Consider the following 22,628-nt stretch of genomic DNA (forward strand, 5'->3'; position numbering starts at 1 on the left):
CTCAGCACCATCTGCCCCAAAGTCCAGTGCTGACTCCATTACACCACCGGCTGGCACCTATTATGGTTATTATTCTACTATGGATTTATTGATTCTGCGCACAAGAAAATTAATCACTGCGCTGTATATGGTGACATGCTTAGATAATAAATTTATTTTTAACTTTTGACCTTTGAAGTCTATGGAAGAGAGTTATACGCGTGGAGGGGGGAAATATTAAAAATCGACCCCCCCTCCCCATGATGAACAAGACAGGGCATCAGTGTACTGACTGATTCTTTGTGGGGGGGGGGGGTTCAACGATTAATTGAAATACAGAACGTACTGCCTAAGTAAGTGGTGACGGCAGGTACTCTCACAACATTTAAAAAGCATCTCGGCAAGCACTTGAATTGGCAAGACATACCATGTTTGGGACAAAATGCGGGTAAATGTGTTTAGTAGAGGGGTGCAATGGTCGACATGGACGTGGTTGGTTTAAGGGCCTGTCAACATGCTGGATGACAACAACTCACTCCGCATCTCCCCACCCTAAAAACACTTGTCATTTCCAGGATTAGCAATAAGGCGTGTCAGTTTGAGTTTCATTTGTGATTCGATAATCTGCAGATAATCCCTCTATTCATGTTCACGAGTTCCGACCACTTTCTGTTCCGTCTCGGTTGACTCTGAGCCGGCATGAATAATTCCCCCGAGCCGTAATAAACAAAATCGCGAACTTTGGCGGCAACTGGGCGGGTTGACTTTATGACGTCATCACTGCCTGGCAACAATCACCAGGGCGTGACCCCCAGTTACAGCCCGAGGCGCACGTCACCGTAGCGGAGGGATGACGTCGCGCCGCATTCGGCCAGCCGACGTGCCGCTTCGCCGTGATCTCGCGATGCCCGGCGTCTGGATCGCGAGGAAGATGAGTCTGTGAGGCAGTGGAGGCGGCGATGGGGTCTCTGGGAATGAATGAGGAGTAAGGAGGCGGCGTGGGTTATGAAGGTGGGGCGGCAGGGCGCTGGTCACTGGCATAAAACACACCCACAGGTGAGCGGCCAAGCTCGGCGCAGCTGTGAGATGTTGCAGGCGACACACGAGACATGGACTGCCGGCTCAGTCATCCGGGTGGGAGACATGGGATGAAATAGAAGGTGGAACGGCGCCAGGGCCGACTCTGTCCGGGAGGAGATGGTGATCCCGTTACCAGGAGGGCGGCCCTTGCTTTGGTCGGCCACTCTGTATTCTGGAGGGGTTTCTTCACCCACCCCTTTCCTATCCCGCATCCGATTCGAAACCTGTCTCGAAAACAACCTTCTCTGGACACTGCTGATATCCTTGCAGCTTGCGAGATGGATCACGTGACGCTTCATTTGATATTTACAATTCTAAGCTTAATAAGGAAGCCTAGAGAAGCATCTTTGTGTGGAAGACAAAACTGAAACTCGCCACTACGTGAGGCATGAAGTGTAGATTCACTTTAATGGAGAGAGAAAGGAATGGGGGGGGGGCATAAATTGGGAGTGGGAGGAGTCTTTTTGCAGCAAAAAAACTTGGCATAGATCGGTTTAATCCAATGGCATTTTTGTGTACAGTAGGTACTGAGTAATCATTTTACGCCAGCAGTAGTTGTGCAAGAAGGTTGGGGAATTAATAAGTCATCCGTTGACAGAGAAGAGCAAATGACCAAAGAGACGATCTAACTATAAAACTTTTTCAGTAGGAATCTCTAAAATGCTTAAACCCTCTTAAATGAATCAATGGTAATACTGTAATTGTGTGTGGAAGTTTTCATATTATCTCTGAATATTAATAATTTTGTAGCCTGCTAATATTCACATTGCGATTAAAATCTCAGTTCCCCCACACCCAGCAGGTTTATTTGAACTGCTGGTCAATCCTACTTTGAATAAACACAAGAGATTCCGCAGATGCTACAAATCTTGAGCAACTCACAAAATGTTGGAGGCACTCAGCAAGTCAAGCAGTGCCTGTTGAGTGGAATAAACAGCTGAAGTTTCAGGCCATCAGGATTGGAAAGGGGCAGAACTTTGTGAACTCTTGGACTTACCTAGCACCTAGTCAGATAATCTATTTATCTCTTCAAACCTTGCCTGCTATTCTGGGCTTCTTCACTCAAATGTCCATTTTCATCTCTTCTGACCCTGAATTTTTCACTTTCCTCTCATTTTTCCTGTCCTGTGAAAAGTTGCCTTGTTCATCTTTGGCAGGTTTTGTTTTTAACACCTCTTTCCTTTCTAGTCATTGAACAGAGAGTAAATTGGTTCATTGTTTCACTGAGGTTCACTTGTCTTGCCTGCTTTCAATGCAGATCAATTTAAGACAACTGTATTGAAGTCATACAATGTAAAATGACAGCAGAGTGCAGATTAAGGTACATTGCAGATAGACAATAATGTCGTAGCAAGGTAGATTGAGGTCAAGAGTCCATCTTATACCAAGAATCCTTCAATAGCCTTCAATAGCCTTCAATAGCCTCAAGCTGTCCTTGACCTGACTGGTATGTGCTTTCAGGAATTTTTATCTTCTGCCTGATGAGGGGGAGAAGAGAGAATGGCCAGGGTGAGTGGGGTTTTTGATAATGAGAGAAGTGTAGACAGAATCCATGGAGGGGAGTCTGGTGTCTGTGGTGTGTTGAGCTGCATCCGTGACTCTGGAAGTTTTTTTGTGGTTTCAGACACAGCAGTTGCCAAAGCAAGCTGTGAGCCACCTGGATAGGATGCTTACGATGGTGCATCAGTTGGTTGGGGTGCAAAGGGACATGCTAGATTTCTTTAGCCCCTTGAGGAAGTAGAAGCACTCAAGAGTTTTCTTGGCTGTGACAGTGTCAATATAGTTGGACAAGGATGGGCAATTGGGGATGATCACTTCTGGGCACTTGAAGCTCTCAAACCTCCCTTCATTGTTTACCCATATCCTCTGTAATTACTGCAGCATTGGCTGTTGCATCAGATGATCTTACTTCTTGGTTTATTTAAAACCTATCACCTTGGTTATATCCAGAGCATCTTGAATAATTACTTCTCTAACCCTTATCCCGATACTGTTATCTCAGGAATTGCCATAAAGACCTTAGATTACCTCATCATGATGCAAAAATGTATCACATTTAAAGTAATTGGAAGAAAAAGACATAGGTGTTTTTTGTGTTTGGTACAATCTGAAGCTCACTGCTTGAAAGAGCAACATAAGATACCATAATACCTTTTAATATGAAATTGTGCTTGAAGTGAAAAGAATGAGCTTAGGAAAATGTCACATGGTAGAGGTGTAAATGTATATCAGTTTTCAAAGGTTTAGCACAGCCTTAGTTGGTGGAGTATCCTGTCCTGAATAATTGTGTTGTGACATTGTCGTAAGGGTGGCACAGTAACATAGAAGTGGGCATAACATTTTGTAGCACCAGTGACCCGTGTCGAATTCCTGCCACTGTCTATAGGAGTTTGTACATTCTCTTCATGACCTTGTGAGTTTCCTTTGGCAGTCTGGTTTCCTCCTGCATCCCAAAGACGTATGGGTAGGGTTATTAAGTTGTGGGCAAATAGATGAAAGAAAATTGGAGGGCTATATGGGAGGGAAGGTTTAGATTGGTCTTGAGTAGGTGAAACATTCAGCACAACATTGTGGGTTGAAGGGCCTATTCTGTGCTGTACTGATCTATTTTTTAAAATAATCCAATTATCAGTGAGCTCTAGTTAAACTGAGGAGAAGCAATTGTGTTCAGCATACAATTCAATCTGCAATTAACTCCTTCACACACTCTGGTCAGAACCTTCTTTTTAAGTTAAACTTCTGATCATGTTCTTTTATTCAGGGCATTTTCATCCATCCTAACATTGCTATTATCTTTTATTCTCTCAGCCATCTTTATTGATTGTTTCATGCTTGAATGCAGTCTTGTCATCTACAATTTCTTCATGTTAAATATTTGCCTGGATTCCTGATCAAGAGTACCGACAGATTTGTCTTCCCTTCCCTAATCTCAAACATATTTATTTGTTTGCTCCTTAAATCTTTTCAATATTTGTTTTAAGAAACTCTCTAATTCTCACTGATGTATCCTTCAGTATGAATTTTTGTTTGTTCTGTCAACCCCATAAACATGTTTCTAACTTTGTTTCTTTTTTTACCAGGCTTTAAGTATGGTTGAGTGATCCTAACAATTCATCATTCAAAAAAAAAGTTATGTCTAATGTTTCCATTGGGTTAGTAATACTTTCTATTTTAAATGGATTAAAAAAATTCTCATCAGTTGAAATAGAGATATATTGTTACTGCAAATCTCCATTGCAAATAAGTTTCATATCACTTTCATTCCTTTTCAGTACTTACCTAAAATGTGAGAAATTGAAATGGTTATCTTTTGTTCTAAGAGAAAGAGCTGAATTAAAGAAAATGTGCATAATGGACATTATACAGTTTCTCTGGGTGTCATGGTGTTGAAAATTATAGTGTACATTTAGTGCATACAGTGATACATTCTGTAATCACAATCGGGAATGTTGCAGGGATCCATAGGTAGTGAAATTTGTGCCTAATTTTATTTCAACATGGCTGTGAACAATATTACATTTTTTTTATGCTGAATAATACTGAAATATATACAGTGCCCTTTATCGGTCCATTCCATATTAGTTTGAAATAATAATTTCAGGGTGGTGAGTGAGATAGGTCGTTTTTCTCAGTTTGTCATCAATAACTCCTTGTAACTTTCATTTCAAAGGAGATGTCTGTTCAGTTAAGGTCCCTTTACCTGGTTATAAGATGTTTTGATTAGTTTTCAAAGGACATCTGCTGTGAAGTTTTACAGCTTAGATTTGAATTATTAGATTTGGCTTGTTTCTGAAGAATTTTGATGAGTTTGAAAATGTACTGGTTCCTTGAGAGATGTTGAACATCAGCATGAAATACAATTGTTATCCCATGGCTGCTATTACATAAAGTCAAAAATTGAAGTTTTAAAGTGAACTTGGACATATCTGAAGTACAGATAGCAGTAGGATGTTGGTTCTAAAATGCTCTTCCCAAGTTTCAGGATCTGTTATTGTAAACCATGAAAGCTATTTAATAGATTTTATATCATGTGGTTTAATAGCTTGTGAAAGACAGTGGTTTATTTGAATCTTGTGGCTTTGCTACTAATAAACCATTAAATGACTTCCTCATGATTTCTGTTAAAAAGGCTCAATGTAGTTAGCTTTGTCATCTGAAACTTTAAACAATTGTCTTTCAGAAAAGTTTATTTTATTATTTATCATCCAAACCTTGAGATGTACATTATTTCCATGTTTTCTTGATGTTCTATACCTCCATGGATTGGACTGAAATGTTTCATATTTCTCCAAGTACTTAAAGTTTTGATAAACTTGTCAGATGCATTTCAGCCTTTTGTAATATTTGACTGTACAATAATAGATTAGCTTTACTATAGGTTAACAGTAGGTTACTATAGGTTAACTCTGCCTTACTATAAAATGTTTTCCATATATTTTGCAAAATAATGCCAGAATTATGGTATGCTGAGCTTGTGCTGCTTATAGTACTGGGAGTATTGTGCCATAAATTCAAAGAGAATGATGGAAATTGTTAGTGTCGTGGTTTCTCGTGCCCCACAAACGACCAGGAGACGCAGAAGATTCTTCAAGAAGTATTAAACTTTAATTTGCAAATCAACGCTGGGATAGTCAGTGAGCTAGTCGCTGATTGCCCACCGATCCTTGGACATAGCATGTTTTATAGCAAACTCCTGGTTTAGTTGCATTAGCATATGCAAAAGGTCTATAGTTGCGTATCACACGTACATCCGCCACTATTGTTTCTACCCATTGGCTTAATCATGTTCTAATCTACATCTCTTAGCTACCTCTCATTAACACACCATTGTCTTCTATATTCTTAAGATTTCATTCTCCTACTAAATTGGGTACATGCATAGCAAATAGCAAGTTTCAAAGCTGACTACATACTTTTGGTTACACAGCAAACAATCTCAACTTTTATGCTCCAATATATCCCCCCCTTTGAGACCCAGAGGGTCTCACACAGAGAAAAGACTAAAAGTCTGCGCACAAAAGCCCCAAAAAACTCAAGCACTTATTCCCAAATCACGGGTTAAACTATAATTTTCTGCGCCAAGACCTCAAAGTATTCTCTCCCTGTTACCCTGGGCCGCTGAGCCAAAAACCTGTCCCTCTGTACCTGAGACAGGGAAAAAGACTCAGAAGCCCTTACAATCTACTCCCACACTGTCGTTTTGCTCTTGTTCATCCTGCAGGTGTTGTAGGCTGTAACGATACATTTTCGGTGTTTCTTTCTCCACTAAGCTTGCTTCAGTAATTGCCACGAGCATTGGAAATTGTTTGGTTGCAGCACGCACTACAAGAGATTTGAGACAAGGAAGAAAACAGCACAGCACAAGCTCAACAATGTAATACTGACAGTTATTGCTATTTTAGTCAGCCATGCTCCCCATCCTCCGAATCTACTTTCCAACCAATCAAAGAACTGATTCTGTTTGACCTCCGTCTGCAGATTCTTTAATTTTTTCATTGCTCTGGTGAAAGACCCTTCTGGGCTAGTATTGTTCAGTATGAAAGTACAGCACTTCTCCAAACATTACACACACACCCCCTTTTTCTGCCAAAAGCCAATCCAGTACCTGTCTGTTCTGCCTCGCCATCCTGTTAGTTGCATCTAGCTGTTGCCCTAAGGCCTCCAGTGCATCATCGGTGTAGTTGATGAATCTCTGTTGATTGTAGTATATATAGTTTATCCATTCAACATTTTTGCTTACCCCTATCACAGGTATGATAGCTTCCCAGCCTGCAGCAAACTCATTTCGTGCCTTGAATTCGTTAGGTATACCTCTCAGCTGTCCTATACTGTCAATCCAGATTGTCGGGTCCGGGTCATATTTTCTCTTCTGCCGTAGCAGGGTCCGCTGCGTAGGGAAGTTAGCGTTGGACTGTACTTCAGGGGACATTATAACTTCCTGAAGCAACATGACACGCGTACATACTCCTGCCCACCGGAGGGGGAGCGTAGATCTCATACCTCCTTCCTGTCCACACAGCCACCAAGTGTCTGCTAATGGGATAGTCTGAGAGTCCATTACACCCTCAGGAGGAGCGGAACCTGTCAAGCGTCTTTTACCTGGGGTTACATCCCATGACCGACTGCAGTTGCCTCGGAAGTGGCCAATGGGGTGAGTGCCCACCCGCATGAACCATTCATAATTCAGATGGTCCTGCATTATAAGCTGTTGCAGTGTAGGTGTCTGGCTTCTTTTATTTACAGCCCATGGTCTGCTGTAATTGCATTCAGAGGCAAGCTTGCTTTGATCAAACTGCGAGGAAGCCTGATATAGCATACACCAATAGGGGCACATTGGTGCATTGTTCAGACAGTTTTGATAGCAGGGATCTGTTTAATGCAAATCCTCATGAAACAAGCCCTAACCGGACCTGGACACTCGTTCGCATTGTTCCCTGTGCTCTCTTTGCCACTGCGTGCAAGTGGAGGAGTTATAAGGCATGGGAACTACATGCTGAGTGGGGCTTTCCCTTGAGCACAGGTAACAATTCTGTCTCTTCATCATTCCTGCCGTGTAAGTTGCCCATTGATACCACTGATTAGTACGTGTCTGTAACCATGGCGAGGAATTAAGTGTTGTGCTCATCTTACTTCTTTTCTGTAGGTTACCAGTCCCATTCCATATCTGCCACACTGATGGTTCCCAAGTCTGCACTGGAGTATGTGGGTGCTCTGTCCCCAGGGGCACGACTGGTCATTCCCAGCTCATCCCCATTATCTGAAGAAGCCCTACTGTCCACCACCACATCCTGAGGGTCTTCAGGCCCGTCCTCAGAATCAAAAATTTCCCTTACTAATTGATCAAACTCCTGTGGTGCAGTGTCAGCTTCTTGTTCCCCCTGTCTGTCCCCTGCTAACTGCACTTCCGCATCACTTACCTCGGACACTTCACCTGATTGCCCTTGCGGGACTGCCCTCGTGCAATGGTTCAGATGGTACCAGGAGAAGCGTCCTTCTACCTGAACAGGTGGGTGATGCCTCGGTCACCGTAAAGGGTCCTTCCCTTCTTGGCTCGTTCCACTTCATCCGAAAAACCCGCACGTAAACCTGGTCTCCTGGTTTGATCGGTCCTTCCCCTTGTACGGTCTCCGGCTCTTTCTGTTTTTCCTGTGCATAAATAGACCTATGTATCATAGTTAGCTGCTGCATGTATTGTTTCAATTCTATTTCCAATTGTTCCAAACTAGGTCCCTTATACGGCCCTCTCCACTGGGGACTGGCATGGGCCTCCCAGTGAGCATCTCATGCGGTGTCAGGCATGTTATTCGATTAGTTTGCATGCAGTAACTCATCAATGCTAACAGTAAAGCATCGACCCAATTAAGTTTAGTGTCTGCACAAATTTTGTTTAGTTTGGCTTTCATAGTTCCATTAATTCTCTCTACCGTGCCCTGCGACTGAGGGTGGTATACACATCCAAATCTTTGCTTTATCCTCAGCGCCTGTAGTACCAGTTTGACCACTTTCTGGATAAAAGCTGAACCATTGTCTGAGCTAACTTCTGTAGGTATTCCAAACCTTGGGATCACTTCATTTGTCAGAAATTTTGCCACTGTCTTTGCCCCTTGATCTCTTGAAGGTATCTCCTCCATCCATCTGCGAAATCGATCAATTACTACCAGCATGTATCCTTTCCCTCTCACTGTCTTTATCATGCCTACGTAATCGATCACTAGATGTTTAAATGGTCCTTCAGGTACAGGAATGTGGCCTATTGGGGTTGTAATTCCCTTCCGAACATTATTCTGTGTGCATACCTTGCACTGTGACAAGACCAAGTCCACTGAAGCCTGTAAATAAGGTGACCAAAAACCATCCTTCTTTATTTTCTTTATCACTTCCCCCCTTGCACAATAGTCCATCCCATGCGCTTCTGAAATCAGAAACGTCAGTAGAGGGGTGGGCGTAACAACAAACTGTCTTCCGTGCTCCACAAGCCTTCCAGGTTCTGCTTGGCCCCCCTTCGTCTCCACATTGTCTGTTCTGCCAAAGTTGCCTTGCCTTGTATTTCAATTAGGTCCTCTACCTCAGGTTCTGGAGCTAGGCTTACCTGGGGGGGCAATGACAGATGATGTACACCCAGACGCTTTTCTGGCTGCCTCGTTCGCAGCTTGATTTCCCTTTGTTATTACATCATTTCCCTTTTTATGTGCCTGGCATTTTACTATAGCCAATGCTTTAGGTTTTATTAAATCTAGAATTCGCTGACAATGTTGTATGGGATCTCCACTGCTTTTTTTAAAACCTCTGTTTCCACACTGCCCCGAACAAATGGCTTACTCCATGAGCATATGCCGAATCAGTATAGATGTCTACTTTCTCACCTTAGATCATTTCACATGCAGCTGTCAGGGCTTTGATTTCCGCTAGTTGGGCGGAACACGCTTGGGGACAGGACTCCATCCTAATAATCTTATAGCTCGACTGATCCTGCTGCACTACTGAGAACCCTACATGATTTCCATCATAATCCCTATAACAAGAGTCATCTACGAACAGAACCTTTCTCTAATGGTTCTGTCTGTAAATCTGCTCTCAATTTGGCAAATGCCATCGTCTTCCCTGCACAATTATGGGGTAGCCCAAAGGAACAAATTTGGCTATATTACTGGTAGTGCATTTCTGTATAGTTAAGTCTGGAAATGTCAATAGCATCTGATACGCTGCTATCCTGGCTGGCGTCAGCACAAATTTCCCGCTTTCCAGCAATTCTGTTACTTTGTGGTGTGTGTACAGAGTCACAGGATAGCCCAGGGTTACAGATGATTCCTTTTCATATGCATAGTACAGCGCCGCCAATCCCTGATAACAGGGTGAATACCCCTGAGCCACCTCATCTAGTCTCGTACTGTAGTATGCTATCTGCTGCTTTGCTTTTCCTATGCCTGTCTCTTGTGTTAGAACTGCTGTGACATAACCCTCCTGTTGGTTGGATACATACAAATGAAAAACCTTCTCGTAGTCAGGCAAAGCTAATGCTGGTGCTGACTGCAATTCCTGTTTAATAGTATTGAAAGCTATCTCCGCCTCTTCATTCCACTGTAAGCCGTTCTTCAGATTTGTATGTCCTGCTTCTTTCATTATCTTTCTCAAAGGTGCCACAATCTCAGCATATTCTCCTATCCAATCTGAGCTGTACCCTGCCATTCCCAAAAACATCATAATCTGCCCTACAGTCTGGGGTTTGGGGGCCTTAGTTATTGCCTCAATCTGACCTGGTGCTATCGCCTTCACTCCCTTGGATATTACCCTGCCTAAGTACTCCACATGCTGCGTGCAAAATTGCAGTTTCTTTTTGGATACTTTATGTCCTCCATGCGCCAGGTTCTCTAACAGAGTTACAGTGTCCTGCTCACACTGTTCCTCGCTGTGGGAGCAAACCAACAGGTCATCCACATACTGTAACAATGTACTTTCCAATGGCATACCCTCTAGGTCTGCCTTCAACACCGGATTAAAAACGTGTGGTGAATGTTTAAAACCTTGCGGCATTCTGGTATAGGTATACTGAGCACCTCTGTGAGTAAATGCAAACAGATACTGACACTGGTCGGCCAGAGGAATGCTGAAGAAAGCCAAACACAAATCAATCACTGAAAAGTAACTTGCTTCTGGTGGGACATTAGTCAAAAGCGTGTGTGGGTTGGGGACTACCGCTGGCCAGACCTCTACCACATCATTTACCGTTCGCAAATCATGCACTGATCTCCACTTAGATTTATCTGCTTTTAAGACCGGCAGCAACGGGGTATTGCATGGACTGTTTGTTCTTTTAAGCACTCCTATTTCAAGCAACCCCTGCACTGTCGATGCTATTCCCTCTTCTGCTTCTGGTCTTGGAGGGTATTGTGGTCTCCTGGGTGGAATTTCTCCCCTTTACAGCCTTATTTCCACTGGACCAGCTGTTTTTATTTTCCCTACGTCCATGTCATGCTGTGACCACAGAATAGATGGTAACTCATCTAACCCTCTATCTTTCTGCTGGCCTCTTTCCTTTCCCAGCAATGGCATGTGTGGTTGGGGAGTTATTTCGACCTCTCTCACTGTCCCTACCATATCTACACTTACCATTATTTTAATGCAGTTGTTGTCTTCTGATATCCACACCTCTGGCGTGATTTTCCTCCACACTGTTACGGTTTCAGCACTCTTAACTAAGGGTCCTAAGTCTTTAGACTGATATCCCTTGTTTACCAACAAAGTTAAGTGGGGCGCAGCCTCCGGTATCCTGTACCATTTTTCTAAAAAGGTGTTCCACTTAACTTGTAAAGCTGCCCCTTGCTTTCCAATATCACAGCCTCCCCTTCCAGGTGCTGTTGGGTACATGCCACCTCCAGGTGCCATTTCTTCTCTAACTCCCTGTTCTGAGTCTCATCAAAAATCACTCTACAATGTAGCTCAGATTTGGGCATTACAGCCCTGGGTAATATAGCCTGCACATCCTTTTTCCATTTTTCCCAGGTTTCCTGAATCTGATCTGCGATGTCTCCTATCCAAAAGACATTAGCCTTCTTGTCTTCTCGCACTATCAATTGAGCCCCTGCTCCTTCCACACTCAGCCCATTTCTGGTGCATTCTAATTTTAATTCCAGTTTCAATAAGGCATCTCTGCCTAACAAATTAATCGGAGTTCCTTTAAGTACTAGCACCGGCAAAACAATTCCTTTATTTCCCATTCTGAACCGCACTGGATCCGTGCACTGTGTCAACTGTGTTTTCCCTGAGAACCCTACCGTCTTAATAAACTTTCCTGACATGGGAAGGTGAAGGGCATACTGTGGCTGTATACAAGTGTACGTGGTTCCGGTATCTATCATCATGTCATGTCAGGCCATGGTGTAAACGAACAATCTCTTCTCATGTGACCTGGCTGATTACATCCCCAGCACAATCTCTCTACCTCGCTTTCCCCCTGTTTCCTCACTGGTCCCCTCTGCCCATAGCTCCTCTGTCCCCCTCCTTGGGACTTCCAGTCCTGTCTGGGCTGTTTGAATTTAGTCTGTTGATTTCTATGGTATAACTGATACTCCTCATACTCCTTTTCCTCTCTCAAGTATTTCATCTGTTCAATCTCTTCTTTCATTTCTGTCTTTGCCTGTTCCACCTTTATCCTTTCTGCCTGTATCTCTTTCCATATCGCCGCCTTTTCCTTCTCGTGTTGTCTTTTTTCCTCGTCATTGTCCCAAACTTGTACTTCTCCCTGCGTGTTTACTGTTCCCATCAGCAGGGGGCACTGCTTATGGGTTCCTTCCTCGTTATAGGGAGGGGGCTTTTCTGTTTCTTTCGCATCCGGGTACAGAGCTGAAGCCAGTTTCTCACTGTACCTTCCTCTCTCTCTAACAGGCTGTTTCTCCAGCACCTTAGTGTCTTCCTCGCTTGTAATCAATATTCTACCTGTCCTCCTCAGCATTTCTCCCTCCGTTCTGAAGAGTTTTAGCACTTCCATTTCTCGTTCTCTTTTTTGCCCTCTTTTCTTAGATTTATCTTTTAGTTTGTAATTTTTAATTAGTGCCTCCATTTCTTCGCACAAACTTACATCAAATGTTCCTTCTCTTGGCCATTTTGTGACCAGGTTTTTGTTTCTCTATTCCCATTTTTCTGAAGTTTTTGTGATCTCATATTTATTTACCAGGATTTTTTGGCTCAGAATCTCTACTGCTGTTCCTTTACCTGTCATGTTGTTCTCTCTTTTTAAGGTATTTCAGAGATTCACAGTTCATTTACTGGATAATATTATTTACTCTAATTCTATGCCTAGTCTATCATCTATCTACCAGTGCTTTAAACTATATATTGGACTGTCCTTGTTTCCTATTCTGTTCTGCCCGTACAGACCTCTATTCAGAGCAGTATCCACAGAACTTCCTCTTTGCACCTCGTCTATTCAGACCCTTATCTCTTAAGGCGGCATCCACGAGGATTTTGTCTATTTTCCTTTCCCTGCCCATTCAGACCTTCGTTTCACATGAAGCGGTATCCACAGGGATTTTCTCTATTTTCCCTTTCCCTGCCCGTTCAGACCTTTGTTTCATACGAAGCGGTATCCACAGGGATTTACCAACACCACATGGAATTTTTCTTAACTTAACTTATTAACTTATTTGTATTTACTCTCACTGCAGCGTTCTTGATCAATCCTCTGAGCCTCCTGTTAACCCCCAATTCTGCCAGATTCTTTGGACCGGAGAGACCCTTCGGAAGTGGTTCCACACTTCTGAGACTCCAAGACCTCCCCAAAACCAACAGAATTCTTAGTCGAAATTGTCACAAAAAGTGCTTACCTTTTGTTTGGGTGCACCCTTAATTCTGTTAGATTTTGTGGGGGTCCCTAGAGGACTGGGAAGCGTCCCCAATCTGCTGTTTCCTTTCTGCGGGTCTCTTTCTGGTCCTGCTACGGTCGCCAATTGTGTCATGGTTTTTCGTGCCCCACAAACGACCAGGAGACGCAGAAGATTCTTCAAGAAATATTTAACGTTAATTTGCAAATCAAAGCTGAGTCAGTCGGTGAGCTAGTCGCTGATTGCCCACCGATCCTTGGACATAGCATGTTTTATAGCAATCTCCTGGTTTAGTTGCATTAGCATATGCAATCGGTCTAAAGTTGTGTATCACACGTACATCCGCTACCTCTCATTAACACATCATTGCCTTCTACATTCTTAAGATTTCATTTTCCTACTAAATCGGGTACATGCATAGCAAATAGCAAACTCAGTCTACATAATTTACATATCTTAGCTTCCTCTTATTAACACACCATTGTCTTCTACATTCTTAAGATTTCATTCTCCTACGAAATTGGGTACATGCATGGCAAATAGCAAGTTTCAAAGCTGATGACATAGTTTTGGTTACACAGCAAACAATCTCAACTTTTATACTCCAATATTAGCAGAACAACAAGTTGACATTTCAGGCTGGCAAGCCTTTCTTCTGATTTAAAAAAATATATTTTATGTTGCAGAAAAGGGATGGACAAGGAAGAAGAGAATGAATGCCCCTAATAGGGTGATGGCCATGAGAGATTGCGTGTGGTGGTTGTGTTAGCTAAGGGACAATGATTAAAAAAGAACTGAGATAGCAAAACACTGCATATGCTTAAAAAAATTGAAATGAAACTGAAAATATGTAGCACTTTAAGTAGTGTCTATGGGAAGAAAATAATAGACAACTTTACTGATTTATCATCAGATTTGGCTGTCATTTGATTTATTCCAGATATAGTGGTAAAGTATTTTTAGATTTTAATTTGTTTGCATTTGTAAACTAATAGCTTTTATAGGTTGTCAATGTAAGGAACAATTCTTTGCATTTATAGTATTAAAATGTGCTAAGGTTCTTTACAAACATAGACAGAGATAGGTGGAGAGAGGCTGGTTAACTAAGATTTGGGGAAGAATCCAAGAATATGGTTGTGGTGCCTATAAAAGTATTACCACCTTGAAAGTTTTCATGTTTTATTGTTTTACAACATTGAATCACAGTGAATTTAATAGTTTTTTGATACTGATCAACAGAAAAGATTCTTGTGTGTCAAAGTGAAAAGAAATTTCTATGAATTGGTCTAAATTTATTACAGTTATTAAACACAAAATAATTGATTACATGATTACTCACACTTCAAGTCAGTATTTAGTAGTTGCACCTTTGGCATCAGTTATAGCCTTGAGTCTATGTGGGTAGGTATCAGCTTTACACATTTGGACACTGCAATTTTCCCCTATTGTTCTTTACAGAACAGTTCAAGCTCTGCCAGATTGCATGAGGATCATGAGTGAATAGCTCTTTTCAAGCCAAGCCCCAAATTCTTAATTGTATTGAGGTTTGGACTCTGACCTGGCCACTCCAGGGCATTAATGGTTTTAAGCCATTCCCCTGAAGCTTTGGCGTTATGCTTGGGGGTCATTTTCTTGCTGGAAAACAAATCTTCTCCCAAGTTGTTGTTCTTTTGTAGACTGCATCAGGCATTCATCCAGGATTTCCCTGTATTTTGTGTATTCTTCTTATCCTCTATCTTCACAGGCCATCCAGGGCCTGCTGCAATGAAGCATCCCCACAGCATGATGGAACCACCATCAGGGTTCATGGTAGGGATGGTGTGTTCAGTCTGGTGGCCAAAAAGCTCAAAAAGACCATAGAACCTTCCAGCTGACTTCAGAGTTTCCACGTGCCTTCTGGCAAGCTCTAGTTGAGATTTCATTTTTTTTTTCAAGTTGCTTTCTCTTTGTCATTCTTCCCATAAAGCTGCAACTGGTCAAGCACTTAGGGAACAGTTGTTTTGTGCATAGTCTCTCCCATCTCAACCACTGAAGCTTGTAGCTTCTCCAGAGTTCTCATAGGTCTCTTGGTGGCCTCCCTCACTAGTCCCCTCCTTGCACAGTGTTACGAACCCCGTAACTGGGTTACTTACCAGCAAAGATAGAGACGTCCGTTGGAGTCTGGTGGTAATATTTTTAGCAGTATTTATTAGTAAAAATACACAAAAATAATATCAGTGCAAATATACAGATAATATACATTGTCAACACTAAACCTAAAAGTGCAGGTATAATAATAATCAATAAAAAATAAGCTCTTTCGTTGTCTAGGGGATAATGAATTGTCCGATGGAAATATAAAGTTAGTTTCAGTTCACACAGGCTGCGGTGTTTGTTTGTCGCTGTGTTGCAATTGTTGGAGAGAGAGAGATAGAAGAATGGGAACAGATACCGCTATTGTTTTTGCCAACCTTCCTTTATGATTTCGATCCGTCGGTGTCTCGTTGTTGTGGCCGTTCAAGTATGACCTCTCCTTTAGCTAAACCGTTCTTCTGTGATGAGCCCGCTACCCAGGCAAGGGAGGACACACACACGAGCTCTCACCGGCTTTCACTATAAAACGCTGTCACTGGATTTCCAGCGTTTCTCCTGGTGTGTCTGAGGGGTGTTTCCCAGACCCGACTTTTATCCTCACTCACGAGGTCTTAGATCTCAATCAGGTTGGGATGATGCAATCCCTCAGCCAGACCACTCTGGTTGTCCCCTGAGGGGTTTCAATGAATAGTATAGTACTCAATACACAATTCCTTCTCCAAGAGACAATAGCAGAAATCAGTGGTTCCGTTCTGCTTTTTGTTAGGAGACATTCCACTTTTTGTGTATTCCTGTGTCCCTCTCTCATTACTGACATGATCTGTATCTCTCTCATTTCCTGGGTCTCAGACCCGAAATAATAGCGATCTTGTGATTCTCAAAAAGGAGGGGGCGACTTTGCACCCTTCGGCCCATCAGAGTTGCTCCACATTCATAACAACAATAACTTAATTTTGAAGATCGCTTGCTCTCAGCAGATTTATGGCTGTGCCATATTCTTCCTATTTCTTCCAATGGATATTCAGTAACTTGGAAATTTTCTTGTATCCATCTCCTGCCTTGTGCTTTTCAGTAATCTTTTTGCGAAGTTACTTGGAGTGTTATTTTGGCTTCATTGTGTAGATTTTTGCCAGGATACTAACTCACCAGCAGTTGGACCTTCTAGGTACAGGTGTATATTTACGACAATCAATTGAAACACATTGACTGTACACTAGTGATCTCCATTTAATTATGTGACTACTAAAACTCTTTGGCTGTTCCAGTGATGATTTTGTGTATTTTGTGTTAAAGGGGGTGAATCCATGTGCAGTCAATTATTATGTGTTTCATATTTGTTATTAATTTAGATCTCTTTGAAGAGATCTGTTTTCACTTTGACATAAGATTTTTTTTCTGTTGGTCAGTGTCAAAAAAGCCAAATTAAGTCCACTGATCTCACTTCTAAGATTCTGTATCAATCTTAATTGCAAAACAATAAAAACATGAAAACTTCCGGGGAGGGGGAATACTTTTTATGGGCACTGTAAATATGTTAGATATATATGTGGCAGGATAGATGTAACAAAGCAGAAGATTTTAGGTAATGCCCTATAGCAGTGTCCAGACGGACAAAAACTGTCTTGGGGTATTTGGAGTGAAGCAACTGCATAGTAAAGCAGAATCAGGAAGAAGATTGCAATCTGGGCTGCGAGTTGTTGAAGAGGTAGTGTGGAGAAACCAGTGAAGGGAGGAAGGAAGCTTTCAAATTCCAGGCAGCTATTTAACCTATTTATGTTCAAACTGTAAATTCTTGTTTCTAAACTGATGTTATTTTCTTAGCAGAAAAAATTGTCTCCTGAAACCTATATGAATATGTTTGTTGGTCTCGTGCAAAAGCCGTGGCACACGATGTGCAGGTTTTATCTCCGACATTATGCTATCAGAGCTGGTGTGGCTCATTATGGTGAGTAAAATGTACTAATAGAATTTGACCACATCAGATTTCTGTATCAATCTTAATCTCACTGGCTGTTTTTGTCTTTTTTCTTGTGATGATAGGTTTTGTTTTGTTGCCTGATGTTATTTATAATCACTTTGTTATCTCTCTGTAATGACAATTTATGCCATGTTATTCAAATCCTGCCCTGAAAGTACCTGGAGAAGTTACTGTTCTCCTTACAGTTCATATGACTCTGATTTTGCAGAATTACCATCACCTAATTGGATGATGTGGTTGGCTGTTTTGCTGCTATAGCAATTCTGAGCAAAGACCTGAAATTATTATAAATTACCAAAAGAAATGGTGCAAAAAGGAAGGGAATAATAAAGTAGCGTTCCTGATTTCATGCACACCAGGAATCTGATGCAAGAGAGCAAAATCTTTCTGAATCTTTGAGTGTGGAATTTTAAGCTCATCTTCCCTCCCCAATGGCAGTTATGAGACGAGGACATGTCCTAGATGGCGAGACCATAGTGGGTAGGGTTGTGTCTATAATGGAGTTGGTGAGTCTACAGCCCTCTGCAACCTCTTGTGGTGCTGTGCATGAAGTTTCCATATCAGGGGTAAGTTTTTTACTCAGAGAATGGTGAGTGCGTGGAATGGGTGGCCGGTGACGGTGATGGAGGCAGATACGGTAGGGTCTTTTAAGAGACTCCTGAATAGGTACATGGAGCTTGGAACAATGGAGGCTATGGGTAACCTTAGGTAATTTTTAATTAAGTACATGTTCAGCACAGCATTATGGGCCAAAGGGCCTGTATTGTGCTGTAGATTTTCTATGTTTCTATATCAGGCTATGATGCAATGAGTCAGAATGCTCTCTACAGCATATCTGTAGGAACATACCAATCACTATAAACTAATGAAGTAGAGCCACTAGCATGCTGCCTTTGTGATTGTATTAACGTGTTAGGCCCAAGATAAATCCTCCAAGTTGTTGACATCAAGGAATTTGAAGGTGCTCAGCATTTCCACTAATGACAGCTCAGTGAGGATTTGTTTATATTCTCCCAACTTTCCCTTCCTGAAGTCCACCATCAATTCCTTGGCCTTATTGGCATTGGATGCAAGGTTGTTGCAATGCAATTCAACCAGTTAATCTATCTCCCTTCTATACTCTGCCTCATTGCCATCTATGATTTTACTAACAACAGTAGTGCCATCAGCAAATTTATAGATGGCATATAAATAGTACTTTTCCATGCAGTCTATAAGGCCATTTGGCCATTCAAGTCTTCACTGTTTCATCATGGCTGATCCATTTTCCCTCTCAGCATCAATATCCCACCTTCTTCCCATATCACTTCAGGCCCTGACTAATCAAGAATCAATCGACCTCTGCCTTTTATATACCCAGTGACTTGGCCTCTCCAGCTGCCGGTGCCAACAAATTCCACAAATCACTCTAGTTAAAGAAATTACTCCTCATCTCCATTCTAAAAGGACACCCCTCTACTCTGAGACTATGTTCTCTGGCCTTAGACTCTCCTGCCATAGGAAGTATCCTCTCCACATCCACTCTATCAAGGCCTTTCACCATTTGATAGGTGTCAATGAGGTCACCCCTCATTTATGTGAATTCCAATGAGTACAGGCCCAGAGTCATCAAATGCTCTTCATATAACAAACCTTTCAATCCTCGAATCTTTTTCGTGAAACTCCTTTGAACCATTTCCAATGTAGCACATCCTTACTTAGTTAAGGTGCCCAAAACTTCTCACAATACTCCAATTGAGGCCTCACCAGTGCTATACAAAGCCTCAACATTGCATCCTTGCTTTTATATTCCAGTCCTCTTGAAATGAATGCTAACATTGAATTTGCCTCCCTCACCACTGACTCAATCTGCAAGTTAACCTTTAGGGAGTCCTTTATAAGGATGACCAAGAACCTTTGCACCTTAGATTTTATTTTTTTTCCTCAATCAATTAGAAAATAGTTTACCCTTTTATTTCTTCTGCCAAAGTGCATGACCATGTGCTTCCCGAAGCTGTATTCCATCTGCCACTTCTTTGCCCATTCTCCTAAACTGTCCTTCTGTAGTCTCTACTTCCTCAAAACTACCTGCCCCCTCCACCTAACTTCGTGTCATCTGCAAATTTGCAGAAATGCTATCAATTCTGTCATCCAAGTCATTGACGTATAACATAAAAAGAAGTGGTGCCAACACAGACTGCTGTGGAACACAACTAGTCCCCAGCAGCCATAAATGTAGAGAGTGCTGAACTGTTGGTTAAGCACATATCCTTGAAAGTTGATTCAGTGAGGAGGTATTACCAACCCATACTGACTGTGGTCTCCTGGTAAGGAAATCAAGGAATCAGCTGCAAAGAAAGGTTGTAGGTTTAGATTTTCCTTGCAATAATCAAATGGGTAACATAGCTGGTATTTTAAGCATTATTGGAGCATGGAGATGTTGATCTGGAATATTTTTTAAACACATGAAAGGATATCCAGAAATAGCACTTCATGGAGGTTATGTATCAAAGTCCAAAACTCCAGCAATTAATTGTGAATGGCACCCAGATCATGCCTGATAGAATTGGCCTTGCACACAATTTTATGTGCACACGGATCCAGCCCTGATCCCTGTGGCACTCCACTAGTCACAGGCCTCCAGTCAGAGAGGCATCCACTCTCTGGCTTCTTCCAGTTAGTGTCTAAACTAATTTACCACCTTATCTTGAATGCCAGGTTACTGAACTTTCCTGACCATTCAGGACCTTGTTAAATACTTTGCCACATCCACGGCCTTCGGTAACTTTCCGGGTGACATCCTTGGAAAAACTCTTAAGTTTGGTTGGACACCACCTACCGCACACAAAGCCATGCTGACTATCCTAATCCGTCCCTGTCTATCCAAATACTCTCATATGCAATCCTTTAGAATACCTTCCAATAACTTACCCACTTATGATGTCTGGCTGACTGGCTTATAATTTCTTGGTTTATTTTTAGAGCCTTTCTTAAACAGTAGAACAACATCAGCAATCCTCCAATCCTCCAGTACCTTTTGGGGATTGAAACTACTCTTACATGTGATTTGAGTTCTATACCAAATGTATTCTTAACAGTTCTGTCATTCAAGTATATAAATTGGTAAAGGAATCAGGAAATTGAAGTGGCACTGGGCCTTTGGTTACAATTCATGAATTGTATCAGTGGTTCAAGTATACGATCAGTCATCTCTTACTTTGCATTTATGGATGGATTAAACATATGCTATTTGTTTATTTAATATCTGGTTCCTATTTGTCCAGAGTTTCTGTTCCAATTTTGCTCACTGTCTGTCTTTTAGTCGAATATGGGAGGTGTTATAATTTTGTTGCAGATTCAGAATCAGGTTTAATATCACTGGGATATGTTGTGCGGTTTATTTGTGGCAGCAGTACAGTGCAATACATAATTTAAAAAAAAACTAAAGTTGAGAAAAAATATATTCTTTAAATTCTTGGAACTGGAAGGTGACTGTTTTTTAAAGGGATTGCACAGAACAAATGGATTAAATATTATAAATGAAGAACTATGAATGCTGAACACCATCACAATTAATAAGCTAGGACAAAAAGAAAAATTTTGGAAGAGTTGAGAACAGGTTAATGATACACAAAACCATCATACTGAGGAAATCAATAAAACAAGAAATGAATTTTTTACCTGGTATTTTCCCTGCTTATGGAAGAATTTGATCTAAGAAGTACTTCTGATGGTTTGTTGTTATTGACATATGAGAAAACAGTCAAGCAGCACTCCAAAAGGTACATTCTGACTAAGATCAATGGCTGAAACATGAACATGCCTTCCCTCCTTCCAGATGTTCATGATTCTGTAATGAATCCCTGCATCTTCGAAGATGAAGACTAGTTGAGGTCTAATGTTAGTCTTCAGATCAGAGAAACTGGAATGGATAGGAGGAAATTAAGGTAATATTTTTGGAGCTGAAGTTGAACTTTATTGGGAGAATGTAGAGATATTGAGGGCAGCAATTGAGAGAGAAGTTAAATCAATAAACAACGTCTTATTCATCTCCACAGTGTTATGTTGCACTCAAGTAAATGGGAGGCATAATTGAGAAGTAAAGCTGCTGCATTTAGATCTCGGGTCCAAAAATTGAGTTTGTGGGAGAATGATGTGGGTAATATTTTTAACTGAGAGTTACAGGCTGAAATCAGAAGTTGAATCAGAGCATGATGGCAAGCTGATTGACACTGCTAGTCAATTAATAGGTTTTCCATAAATCTGTTAATATGTCCTGGTTAATATACACAAAAATCTAGAAATATTCCACTTTATTGTTTGCTTTTACTTTCTGTCATTCTATTTGTTAAGAACAATAGAATTGAAATAAAGCTTGTTTTATGGATTTTGACTTAAAACTTAAAATCGCTTGGTTTAATGGAAATGATTTATGGTTGCTATCCTTAAGGTAACTTTTTCCTCTGTGATCTTTAAGACTGCAGTTTGTCAGAAAATTAATTCTGTTGCATTTTTCCATTTTGTTTTACTTTCAGTATATAGGAGCAATGTGGCCCATCAGTATCTCTTCAATAATGTAGGATTAAATCTTCCTATCAGCGCTGTTGCCCAGCTGCGTTTATGTTCATCTAGTGGCAAAAAGGATGGCATTAGTGAGCATAGTCACAGCACTACCTCAACAGAATCCAATTCTCAGCAAGATCCCAAAAGAGCTGGTAATATTACTTATTTTATATTGCAAGTTTTGTTACAAACCAGAAGGCAAGCTTAGTATTGTACAGCAACTAATATTTGACCATTGCATGCTATTTCCTGACCAATTTGAACTTAGCTTTTTATGACATTGGAAGCTGTTTGGAACTGGGAGCCTGATCTGCATTGTTTCTGTCTAGGTGAGGGGGTAAACTGTCATCATCACCCTCATTTAGAGGATACTTGTTCCTGTGTAAGCTTCAGCCTGCATCCCTGATCTATGAATTTGTTTAGTCTCATATATTAGCCCAGGATCCTTTGTTAACTATTTAGGCTGTAAAAATAATAGAACATTCTTAAGCCTTGCTGAATGTGGAACTGTGTTTAATTTGAGTACTTAGTAGTAATTACTACTGACTAACCACCTTCACCATGATTGACTAATTTAATAAATGTACCACCTCCAAATATTATAATTTTAAAAAATATAGATTCACACTTAATTTTAATATTGTTGTATTTTCCAATAA

At 41.2% G+C, this 22,628-nt stretch overlaps 1 protein-coding gene across 7 annotated transcripts in view; it reads left to right on the plus strand.

Annotated features, from left to right (window-relative positions):
- The first annotated feature begins 848 nt into the window (after positions 1-848).
- The window catches only part of slc30a9 (solute carrier family 30 member 9), a 107,680-nt gene continuing 85,900 nt past the window's right edge, over positions 849-22,628 (plus strand). Inside the window, exons 1-5 of one of the 7 annotated variants that reach the window (XM_059989103.1) lie at positions 849-1,035; positions 4,140-4,211; positions 7,079-7,210; positions 17,271-17,394; positions 21,942-22,121. In XM_059989103.1, the coding sequence (XP_059845086.1) occupies positions 17,298-17,394; positions 21,942-22,121 (277 nt within the window). In that variant the 5' untranslated portion in view covers positions 849-1,035; positions 4,140-4,211; positions 7,079-7,210; positions 17,271-17,297. The remainder of the gene's footprint in view (positions 1,036-4,139; positions 4,212-7,078; positions 7,211-17,270; positions 17,395-21,941; positions 22,122-22,628) is intronic. The other 6 variants (XM_059989104.1, XM_059989106.1, XM_059989101.1 and 3 more) reach the window with 6 other exon arrangements.

This window comes from Hypanus sabinus, chromosome 14 (assembly GCF_030144855.1).
Source record: "Hypanus sabinus isolate sHypSab1 chromosome 14, sHypSab1.hap1, whole genome shotgun sequence".
NCBI classification, from domain to species: Eukaryota; Metazoa; Chordata; class Chondrichthyes; order Myliobatiformes; family Dasyatidae; genus Hypanus; species Hypanus sabinus.